Here is a 12,699-nt window from a genome sequence, read left to right as displayed (position 1 = left end):
TACTTACCCAGAGTCAGATAAACTTGTGGATACCATTTTTATATCTCTGTGCACCGTCTGAAGGAAGTTGCTAACTAGCGTTAGCGCAATAGCTAACTAGCATTAGCACAATGAATGGAAGTCTATGGGTATCTGCTAGCACTTCTAGTCATTGTGCTAATGCTAGTTAGCATTGGCTCGCAAAACTACCTCTAACTTCCTTCATACTGGACACCAAGACATACATTTTATCCACAAGTTCATCTGACTCTGGGGAATTAGATAAATTGCATCATTGCTAAAATCCCAAAGTATCCCTTTAAGAAGAATACAAACTGTGTCATTGCTTTTAATCAGGGCAAGGTGTCTGGCAACATGACATACCAGTGGAACAGTCAAGCTTTACAAAAGTGGAATCTCAATTCAAAACACAAGAGGCATGTGGCAGGGTTACAGTCAATCACGGACTACAAGATGAAATCCAGCCCAGTCACGGACCAGGATGTCTTGCTCCCAGGCAGACTAAATAACTTTTTTGCCCGCTTTGAGGACAATACAGTGCCACTGACACGGCCTGCAACGGAAACATGCAGTCTCTCCTTCACTGCAGCCGAGGTGAGTAAGACATTTAAACGTGTTAACCCTCGCAAGGCTGCAGGCCCAGATGGCATCCCCAGGCGCCACTCAGAGCATGCGCAGACCAGCTGGCCGGTGTGTTTACGGACATATTCAATCAACATACCAGTCTGCTGTTCCCACATGCTTCAAGAGGGCCACCATTGTTCCTGTTCCACAAGTTCATCTGACTACCGCCCCTAGCACTCACTTCCGTCATCATGAAGTGCTTTAGATAAATTGCATCATTCACCTCCAAAATCCCAAAGTATCCCAAATAGGTTAATGCAATCTCAAGACACTGCACACTGCCCTAACCCACTGGACAAGAGGAAACCTGTGAGAATGCTGTCACTCTGGATTCAACACCATAGTAAATGAATGAGACCCTGGGTCTCGACCCGCCCTAAACTGGGTACTGGACTTCAACGGGCCGCCCCAGGTGGTGAGGGTAGGCAACAAATTATCCTACATGAGCCCTCTCCTGTACTCCCTGTTCATGTTTCAAGTTTCCACACAACAGTGGTAGGCTTGATTACCAACAACCCAGAGACGGCCTACAGGGAGGAGGTGAGGGCCCTACTGGTGGGCAGCTGTAAGGAGATGATTGTGGACTTCAGGAAACAGCAGTGGAACACCCCCCTATCCACATCGATGGAACAGTAGTGGAGAGGGTAGCTAGTTTTAAGTTCCTGGCATACACATCACAGACAAACTGAATTGGTCCACTCACACTACTGCGCAGCAGCGCCTATTCAACCTCAGGAGGCTGAAGAAATTCGGCTCGTCACCAAAAGCACTCACAAACTTCTACAGATGTGGCATCCTGGCGGGCTGTATCACCGCCTGGTACGGCAACTGCTGGTGGTGAGGACTGCACAACGCATCACCGGGGGCAAACTACCTGCCCTCCAGGACACCTACACCACCCTGGTGGACATCAACCAGAACCACTGCCTGTTCACCCCGCTATCATGGTGGGCAGTACAGGTGCATCAAAGCTGGGACCGAGAGACTGAAAAACAGCTTCTATCTCAAGACCATCAGACTGTTAAACAGCCACCACTAACATTGAGTGGGCAGTCTGTGACCCAACTCCAGCCATTTTAATAATGGGAATTGATGGGAAATGATGTAAATATATCACTAGCCACTTTAAACAATGCTACCTTATATAATGTTACTTACCCTACATTATTCATCTCATATGCATGTGGGCAGTAACACATGTATCACTAGCCACTTTAACTATGCCACTTTGTTTACTTTGTCTACACACTCATCTCATATGTATATACTGTACCATCTACTGGTGGGTACAGCTTACACTGTGTAAGACAGTAGTTTTGGAATTGTTAGTTAGATTACTTGTTGGTTATCACTGCATTGTCGGAACTAGAAGCACAAGCATTTCGCTACACTCGCATTAACATCTGCTAACCATGTGTATGTGACAAATAAGATTTGATTTGATTTGATTTGATACGTGTAAATGAATGAAGCTAAATGAATCAAATGTGTAAATGTACATTTCTGATGTTTCAAGTCCACCAACTCTCCTCCCAGAGGGCTACCCTACTGGTGGGCAGCTGTCCTCTACTGGTGGGCAGCTGTGCCCTACTGGTGGGCAGCGGTGCTCTACTGGTGGTCAGCTGTCCCCTACTGGTGGGCAGCTGTGCCCTACTGGTGGGCAGCGGTGCCCTACTGGTGGGCAGCTGTGCCCTACTGGCGGGCAGCGGTGCCCTACTGGTGGGCAGCTGTGCCCAACTCTCCTCCCACAGGGCTACACTACTGGTGGGCAGCAGTGCCCTACTCTCCTCCCAGAGGGCTACCCTACTGGTGGGCAGCGGTGCCCTACTCTCCTTCCAGAGGGCTACCCTTGGTTAGCTGAATTGGAGGAGTTGCCAGGTCCTTGATTCGCTCCCACGGAGGGCTGCCAGGTCCTTGACTGAATGGGCAGTTGCGGTGCCCTGATCTCCTCCCAGAGGGCTACCCTACTGGTGGGCAGCGGTGCCCTACTCTCCTTCCAGAGGGCTACCCTACTGGTGGGCAGCTGTGCCCTACTCTCCTTCCAGAGGGCTACCCTTGGTTAGCTGAATTGGATGAGTTGCCAGGACCTTGGTAGTTGAATCGGAGGAGTTGCCAGGACCTTGGTAGTTGAATCGGAGGAGTTGCCAGGACCTTGGTAGTTGAATCGGAGGAGTTGCCAGGACCGTGGTAGTTGAATCGGAGGAGTTGACAGGACCTTGGTAGTTGAATCGGAGGAGTTGCCAGGTCCTTGATTCGCTGAATCGGAGGAGTTGCCAGGACCTTGGTAGTTGAATCGGAGGAGTTGCCAGGACCTTGGTAGCTGAATCGGAGGAGTTGCCAGGACCTTGGTAGCTGAATCGGAGGAGTTGCCAGGACCTTGGTAGCTGAATCGGAGGAGTTGCCAGGACCTTGGTAGCTGAATCGGAGGAGTTGCCAGGACCTTGGTAGTTGAATCGGAGGAGTTGCCAGGACCTTGGTAGCTGAATCGGAGGAGTTGACAGGACCTTGGTAGTTGAATCGGAGGAGTTGACAGGACCGTGGTAGTTGAATCGGAGGAGTTGCCAGGTCCTTGATTCGCTGAATCGGAGGAGTTGCCAGGACCGTGGTAGTTGAATCAGATGACTTATCACATGCCTTAGGGTTTCTCATTCTTGGTCTGCATAGTCAGTGACATTCTCTCCCTCTCGTGTGCTCTCTTTGTGTCTGTCTCCCCCTTTCTTCTCTCTGTCTCTCGCTGGTGTCGCTGCAGGGCAGAGACGGCTGTGGGAGGCGGTCAAGAGGAGGAAAGCCATGTCCAAGCGCAAGTCCTGGATGAGCAAGGTACAGTACACAAACTCACACATATCCGTACCATGCATACTGATGTATTGGAACCGTTGCATGATTCACTATCTCTTCTAAAATAACTTTTAAAAACTCTAAAATAAAACATTTGGTGTTAACCTGTGTATTTGTTTGAATTACAACTGCACAGGACCCCACCCCCCCAAAAATGTGGCAGAAATTTAGATTTTTATCTTAAAAATGGAATGGACAAAATTATTCCAAAATTCCCCAGACAGTTAGGTGTACAGTTCATGGTTGTGTGATGGTCTACCGTCTTCATTGTTTAATGAACCTCCCATACCTTTATTACCAACTCAGACTCAATACAGAGACCTACACAGACCCATTGATACACACCACAGACTGAAGACCAGACCCATTGATACACACCACAGACTGAAGATCAGACTCATTGATACACACCACAGACTGAAGATCAGACTCATTGATACACACCACAGACTGAAGATCAGACTAATTGATACACACCACAGACTGAAGATCAGACTCATTGATACACACCACAGACTGAAGATCTGACTCATTGATACACACCACACCACAGACTGAAAAACAGGGACATTGATACACACCACACCACAGACTGAAGAACAGGGACAGTGATACACACCACACTGCAGAGACATATAACCTGCCTTCACACAGACAACCAACGGTACTGCTATTTTGAATGTACAACTAAGGTCAAAGTGATACAATAGGTTGGTCAAAGTCATAGGTGTATTAGGTCCACCTATCTAGTACTAGGTCAGAACCCCCTTTGCCTCCAGAACAGCCTGAATTCTTCAGGGCATGGATTCTGTAAGGTGTGGCATTCAAACGTTGCTCGGTTGATATCAAGGGACCTAACATTTGCTAGGAAAACATTCCCCAGACCATTACACCCTGCCCTGGGGTGGCAGGGTAGCCTAGTGGTTAGAGTGTTGGACTAGTAACCAGAAGGCTGCAAGTTCAAAACCCTGAGCTTACAAGGTACAAATCTGTCGTTCTGCCCCTGAACAGGCAGTTAACCCACTGTTCCTAGGCCGTCATTAAAAATAAGAATTTGTTCTTAACTGACTTGCCTAGTTAAATAAAGGTAAAATAAAAAAAACACCACTACCACCATCCTGTACCGTTGACACCAGGCAGGATGGAGCCATGGACTAATGCTGCTTACGCCAAATCCTGACTCTGCCGTCAGCATGAGGCAACAGGAGCCGGGATTTTTCGGACCAGCCAATGTTTTTCCACTCCTCAATTATCCAGTGTCGGTGATGGCATACCCGCTTGAGCATCTTCTTCTTGTTTTTAGCTGATTAGAGTGGAACCCGGTGTGGTTGTCTGCTGCAATATCCAATCCGTGACAAGGACCGATGAGTTGTGCATTCCGAGAGACGGAATCTAAAACAAAAAAAACAGAAAATCACATTGTATTTTAAGTAATTAATTTGCATATTATTGCATGACATAAGTATTTGATCATCTACCAACCAGTAAGCATTCCGGCTCTCACAGACCTGTTAGTTTTTCTTTAAGAAGCCCTCCTGTTCTCCAATCATTACCTGTAATAACTGCATCTGTTTGAACTCGGTACCTGTATAAAAGACACCTGTCCACACACTCAATCAAACAGACTCCAACCTCTTCACAATGGCCAAGACCAGAGAGGGTGTAAGGACATCAGGGATACAATTGTAGACCTGCACAAGGCTGGGATGGGCTACAGGACAATAGGCAAACAGCTTGGGGAGAAGGCAACAACTGTTGGCACAATTATTAGAAAATGGAAGAAGTTCAAGATGACGGTCAATCAACCTTGGTCTGGGGCTCCATGCAAGATCTCACCTCGTGGGGCATCAATGATCATGAGGAAGGTGAGGGATCAGCCCAGAACTACATGGCAGGACCTGGTCAATGACCTGAAGAGAGCTGGGACCACAGTCTCAAAGAAAACCATTAGTAACACACTATGCCGTCATGGATTCAAATCCTGCAGCGTACGCAAGGTCCCCCGCTCAAGCCAGCGCATGTCCAGGCCCGTCTGAAGTTTGCCAATGACCATCTGGATGATCCAGAGGAGGAATGGGAGAAGGTCATGTGGTCTAATGAAACAAAAATAGAGCTTTTTGGTCTAAACTCCACTCGGTGTGTTTGGAGGAAGAAGGATGAGTACAACACCAAGAACACCATCTCAACCATGAAGCATGGAGGCGGAAACATCATTCTTTGGGGATGCTTTTCTGCAAAGGGGACAGAACGACTGCACTGTATTGAGGGGAGGATGGATGGGGCCATGTATCTCGAGATCTTGGCAAACAACCTCCTACCCTCAGTAAGAGCATTGAAGATGGGTCGTGGCTGGGTCTTCCAGCATGACAATGACCCAAAACACACAGCCATGGCAACTAAGGAGTGACTCCGTAAGAAGCATCTCAAGGTCCTGGAGTGGCCTAGAAAATCTTTAGAGGGAGCTGAAAGTCCGTATTGCCCAGCGATAGCCCCGAAACCTGAAGGATCTGGAGAAGGTCTGTATGGGTGGGCCAAAATCCCTGCTGCAGTGTGTGCAAACCTGGTCAAGAACTACAGGAAACGTATGATCTCTGTAATTGCAAACAAAGGTTTCTGTACCAAATATTAAGTTCTGCTCTTCTGATGTATCAACTACTTATGTAATAAAATGCAAATGAATTACTTAAAAATCATACAATGTGATTTTCTGGATTTTTGTTTTCGATTCCGTCTCTCACAGTTGAAGTGTACCTATGATAAAAATGACAGACCTCATGCTTTGTAAGTAGGACAACCTGCAAAATCGGCAGTGTATCAAATACTTGTTCTCCCCACTGTATATATCTTAATGGTAAACATTATATTCTCACAGCTAAGTACTGTTTGTCTATTTCATACAGGTCAGATACCTCCTGCACTACAGCACCCAAAGACTCATTTACATAATGTAGTAAGAGTTTGGTCTTTTCATTCATCTTCTATTAACAACGTCTCTCTTCTCTCGTCTTTCTCCAGGTGTTCAGCGGGAAGCGGCCGGACGCTGGGGACTTCCAGCAGGCGGCCCCCACCTCCTCCTTCCGCAAGCTGTCCCCTACGCCGCCCCCCCCCAGCAGCAGACACTCAGCTGTCTGATCAGTGAGAAGGATCTGGTCCTCTTCCAGAAGCTGGGCGAAGGCTCCTTCGGCGTGGTCAAAAGGGGCGAGTGGTTCATGCCCGCTGGGAAAGTGGTGAGAGGGGGTGGGTTCTGTCTGTGTATGGGGGGGGGGGGGGGGCGTGTGGGTGTGGCGGGATGGGTTCTGGTCTAAATCTTACCCCCTATAGGTTCCCGTCTAGAAAACAGGATCCCATCTAGACAACACATCTAATTCAGATAATCAATAATGGTCAACAGGGAAGAGAGAATACCCGTGTTTTTGGACCGTGAGTGAAACAGAGCCACTGTAGGCCTAATTGGTAAAAGGGCTTTTTTGTACTCTGCGCCATCGTCTTGGAACACCTTACAAAATACTTTTAAACTGGAAGAACTTGTCCCGATTGCTGTTTTTAAATCACTGATGAAGGATTTTGAGGCTGATTCCCTGACCTGTCAATGTTTTTAATTTGCTGTTTTATACTCTTTTTGAATTCAATGGTTTTTACTGGATTACTGTTATGCTGGTGAATGAGGACCCAAAAGCGACTTAACAGAAACAGAGTCTTTATTCCAGTCTATAACAAAAACGATAATCCTGGATATAATCTCAGGTAAAGTCACAACAGGAAAACTGAAATCCTCTAGGCAGTAGAGGGGAACAACTGGAGACGCGACCATAGACTGCAGGTCGCTTCGGGAAGGCGCAGGCCGTAGCTGATATAGATACCTGCTCACACGCAGCATCTGAAGAAGGCAGAAACACGACAGGGCGGAACAAGGACACAGAACAGCAAACATCAAACAAGGATCCGACAAGGACAGAAGCGGAAAACAGAGGGAGAAATAGGGACTCTAATCATAGGGCAAAATAGGGGACAGGTGTGAAAGAGTAAATGAGGTAGTTAGGAGAATGAGGAACAGCTGGGAGCAGGAACGGAACGATAGAGAGAGAGAGCGAGAGAGGGAGAGAGGGATAGAAAGAGGGAAAGAACCTAATAAGACCAGCAGAGGGAAACGAATAGAAGGGAAGCACAGGGACAAGACATGATAATCAATGACAAAACATGACAATTACTTGTCGTTCTTCATGTTGTCTGTCTGTCTCATTTTTTTGTAATGACTTGGTGTTGCCTATCTTGGCCAGGGCGCTCTTGAAAAAGAGATTTTAATCTCAATGAGCCCTTCCTGGTTAAAGGAAGGTTAAATAAAATAAATCAATCAATCAATGAGAGGTGTTACTCCAGCCGCACAGGCAGCACTTATTTTTACGCTTCAGTTGTTTCACACATGCTTATGGAACATTTGTGGTAAAGTTTCACAGTAAAGTGTCAGAATAGAAAGAGGAACAGAGGGAGGAGGAGGAGGTATAGTTTAACAGTAAGGTGTTAGAATAGAACGAGGAACAGATGGAGGAGGGAGTTCCTCGTGATCACTTGGGGAACAGTATCAGTGGCTTCAAAGTTCAAACCATGACAACATGGGAAAATGACCAAAAACACTCTCTCTCCAACATCTGTTTTGGTCGAACCCTTGACCACTAGCCCCTACAGACTTGACCTCGAGGAAGTGATGGAGAAAGAGAAAATCTTGTCCAAACACTCTCCAGAAGTGACCGAGTGACCACACAGACACACACAAAGACACAGTACACACACACAGTGACCCCAACATGGCCAGATGGGACCAGTAAAGCCAGGTGCAGAGTCCCAACAGAACAAAGGAATAGTTTACAGAACATGTGACACAAGGTTTACAGAGCCCATAAAACAGGGCTGTTCAAGTATTACCCTATGACCCGGATGGGTAACTCAGTCCTCAGCCCCCAGCCCCAGCTAACACACCTCACTCCAATAATCAACTAATCATGATCTTCAGTTTAGAATGCAATTAGTTTAATCGCCTGTGTTCACTAGGGAAAGGGGGAAAGTGTGACACCACTCTGGACTGGAGTTGACCATCCTGGCCCTACGAGGTCTGGAGTTGCCCATACTGGCCCTACGAGGTCTGGAGTTGCCTATCCTGGCCCTACGAGGTCTGGAGTTGCCCATACTGGCCCTACGAGGTCTGGAGTTGCCCATACTGGCCCTACGAGGTCTGGAGTTGCCCATACTGGCCCTACGAGGTCTGGAGTTGCCCATACTGGCCCTACGAGGTCTGGAGTTGCCCATCCTGGCCCTACGAGGTCTGGAGTTGCCCATACTGGCCCTACGAGGTCTGGAGTTGCCCATCCTGGCCCTACGAGGTCTGGAGTTGCCCATCCTGGCCCTACGAGGTCTGGAGTTGCCCATCCTGGCCCTACGAGGTCTGGAGTTGCCCATCCTGGCCCTACGGGGTCTGGAGTTGCCCATCCTGGCCCTACGAGGTCTGGAGTTGCCCATCCTGGCCCTACGAGGTCTGGAGTTGCCCATCCTGACCCTACGGGGTCTGGAGTTGCCCATCCTGGCCCTACGGGGTCTGGAGTTGCCCATCCTGACCCTACGGGGTCTGGAGTTGCCCATCCTGACCCTACGGGGTCTGGAGTTGCCCATCCTGACCCTACGGGGTCTGGAGTTGCCCATCCTGGCCCTGCGGGGTCTGGAGTTGCCCATCCTGAGCCTACGGGGTCTGGAGTTGCCCATCCTGGCCCTACGAGGTCTGGAGTTGCCCATCCTGGCCCTACGAGGTCTGGAGTTGCCCATCCTGGCCCTACGAGGTCTGGAGCCTGCTGGTTTTCTGCTCCTATCTGATGTCGTCTCAGGTCTAAATCAGTCCCTGAATAGAGGGGAATAATGGAAAAAAAACACTGTGGAACTGTCGTCAATGACCAGAGTTGAGTTTGAGGGCCACAGAATATCTACTCCAGTGGCTGAGCACAAAACATCTAGTTCAGTTGTTCAGGAAGCTCAATCATCAAATCAAAATCAAATATATTTATATAGCTCTTCTTCCATCAGCTGATATCTCAAAGTGCTGTACAGAAACCCAGCCTAAATCCCCAAACAGCAAGCAATTCAGGTGTAGAAGCACGGTGGCTAGGGAAAGCTCCCTAGAAAGGCCAAAACCTAGAAAGAAACCTAGAGAGGAACCAGGCTATGAGGGGTGGCGAGTCCTCTTCTGGCTGTACCGGGTGGAGATTATAACAGAACATGGCCAAGATGTCGAAATGTTCATAAATGACCAGCATGGTCAAAAATAATAATCACAGTAGTTGTCGAGGTTGCAAACACCTCAGGAGTAAATGTCAGTTGGCTTTTCATAGCCGATCATTAAGAGTATCTCTACCGCTCCTGCTGTCTCTAGAGATCTGAAAACAGCAGGTCTGGGACAGGTAGCACGTCCGGTGAACAGGTCAGGGTTCCATAGCCGCAGGCAGAACAGTTGAAACTGGAGCAGCAGCACAGCCAGGTGGACTGGAGACAGCAAGGAGTCATCATGCCAGGTAGTCCTGAGGCATGGTCCTAGGGTTTAGGTCCTCTGTGAGAGAGAAAGCGAGAATTAGAGAGATATACTCCAGATATAACAGACTGACCCTAGCACCCCGACACATAAACTACTGCAGCATAAATACTGGAGGCTGAGACAGGAGGGGTCAGGAGACACTGTGGCCCTATTCGATGATACCCCCGGACAGGGCCAAACAGGCAGGATATAACCCCAACCACTTTTCCAAAGCACAGCCCCCACACCACTAGAGGGATATCTTCAAACACCAACTTACCATTCTGAGACAAGGCCGAGTATAGCCCACAAAGATCTCCACCACAGCACAACCCAAGGGGTGCTCCAACCCAGACAGGAAGATCACGTCAGTGACTCAACCCACTCAAGTGACGCACCCCTCCTAGGGACGTCATGGAAGAGCACGAATAAGCCAGGGAATCCCAGTGGACAGAGGGGAACCAGCCAGGCAGAGACAGCAAGGGCGGTTCGTTGCTCCAGAGCCTTTCCGTTCACCTTCACACTCCTGGGACAGACTACACTCAATCATATGACCCACTGAAGAGATGAGTCTTCAGTAAAGACTTAAAGGTTGAGACCGAGTCTGCGTCTCTCACATGGGTAGGCAGACCATTCCATAAAAATTGAGCTCTATAGGAGAAAGCCCTTCCTCCAGCTGTTTGCTGGACAATTAGGAGGCCTGCGTCTTGTGACCGTAGCGTACGTGTAGGTATGTACGGCAGGACCATATCGGAAAGATAGGTAGGAGCAAGCCCATGTAATGCTTTCTAGGTTAGCAGTAAAACCTTGAAATCAGCCCATGCCTTAACAGGAAGACAGTGTAGGGAGGCTAGCACTGGAGTAATATGATCACATTTTTTGGTTCTAGTCAGGATTCTAGCAGCCGTATTTAGCACTAACTGAAGTTTATTTAGTGCTTTATCCGGGTGTATTCACTAGGAACCAAACAGCACCAATCTGGGGTGTACTCCCTAGGAACCAAACAGAACCAATCTGGGGTGTACTCATAAGGAACCAAACAGAACCAATCTTGTGTGTACTCAGAAGGAACCAAACAGAACCAATCTTGGGTGTATTCACTTGGAACCAAATAGAACTAATCTTGGGTGTACTCACAAGGAACCAAACAGAACCAATCTGGGGTGTGTTCACTAGGAACCAAACGGAAGCTAACAGAACCAAACGGAAGCTAACAGAAGCTACCGGTTGGATGAATACACCCCTGGTGTTCTATTGTCTCCTTGTTTTAGATTGTTCCAAGGCCACCACACTGTTAGTAAGCACAACTGTAGTCACTCAAAGTAACCATTTGCTAGCTAATCATCAATCGTTTTCACTATGGATTTAGCATTACGCTAACCCCGCCTACCCCCTTCTCTTCTCCAGTTGGAGGTAGCAGTAAAGTGTTTAAAGACAGACGTTCTGAGTCAGCCGGACGCTCTGGACGACTTCATCTGCGAGGTGAACGCCATGCACTCCCTGGATCACCAGAACCTCATCAGGCTGTACGGGGTGGTGCTCACACGCCCCATGAAGATGGTACGGACACACACATCATGGCACAGGAGGCTGCTAAGGGGAGGACGGCTCATAATAATGGCTGGAACGGCGCTAATGGAATGACATGGAAACCATTTGTTTGATGTATTTGATACCATTCTACCTATTCAGCTCCAGCCATTACAACGAGCCCATTCTCCCCAATTAAGGTGCCGCCAACCTCCTGTGGTACATACATGCACACACACGCACACCGGACACACTGGACACACATAAACACATACACACACTGCACACACACACACACTGGACACACATACCAGACTATCATAAACACACACACCGGACACACACCAGACACACATAAACACAGAGAGTAAACACACACATAAACACAGAGAGCTAAGTAAACACACACATAAACACAGAGAGCTAAGTAAACACACACATAAACACAGAGAGCTAAGTAAACACACACATAAACACAGAGAGCTAAGTAAACACACACATAAACACAGAGAGCTAAGTAAACACACACATAAACACAGAGAGCTAAGTAAACACACACATAAACACAGAGAGCTAAGTAAACACACACATAAACACAGAGAGCTAAGTAAACACACACATAAACACAGTGAGCTAAGTAAACACACACATAAACACAGAGAGCTAAGTAAACACACACATAAACACAGAGCGCTAAGTAAACACACACATAAACACAGAGAGCTAAGTAAACACACACATAAACACAGAGAGTAAACACACACATAAACACAGAGAGCTAAGTAAACACACACATAAACACAGAGAGTAAACACACACATAAACACAGAGAGCTAAGTAAACACACACATAAACACAGAGAGCTAAGTAAACACACACATAAACACAGAGAGCTAAGTAAACACACACATAAACACAGAGAGCTAAGTAAACGCACACATAAACACAGAGAGCTAAGTAAACACACACATAAACACAGAGAGCTAAGTAAACACAGAGAGCTAAGTAAACACACACATAAACACAGAGAGCTAAGTAAACACAGAGAGCTAAGTAAACACACACATAAACACAGAGAGCTAAGTAAACACACACATAAACACAGAGAGATAAGTAAACACAGAGAGCTAAGTAAACACACACATAAACACAGAGAG

At 47.6% G+C, this 12,699-nt stretch overlaps 1 protein-coding gene across 1 annotated transcript in view; it reads left to right on the top strand.

Annotated features, from left to right (window-relative positions):
• LOC124042144 (activated CDC42 kinase 1-like) overlaps nt 1-12,699 on the top strand; it is an 80,444-nt gene that overhangs the window by 32,291 nt on the left and 35,454 nt on the right. The window contains 4 exon segments of the mRNA XM_046360519.1: nt 3,374-3,444; nt 6,478-6,562; nt 6,565-6,689; nt 11,420-11,572. Coding sequence (XP_046216475.1) covers nt 3,374-3,444; nt 6,478-6,562; nt 6,565-6,689; nt 11,420-11,572 — 434 coding nt within the window.

This window comes from Oncorhynchus gorbuscha, linkage group LG08 (assembly GCF_021184085.1).
Source record: "Oncorhynchus gorbuscha isolate QuinsamMale2020 ecotype Even-year linkage group LG08, OgorEven_v1.0, whole genome shotgun sequence".
In the NCBI taxonomy this organism is placed as follows: Eukaryota; Metazoa; Chordata; class Actinopteri; order Salmoniformes; family Salmonidae; genus Oncorhynchus; species Oncorhynchus gorbuscha.
The sequence above is the reverse complement of the archived record's forward strand: the minus strand, read 5'-3'. Positions and strand labels throughout refer to the sequence as shown.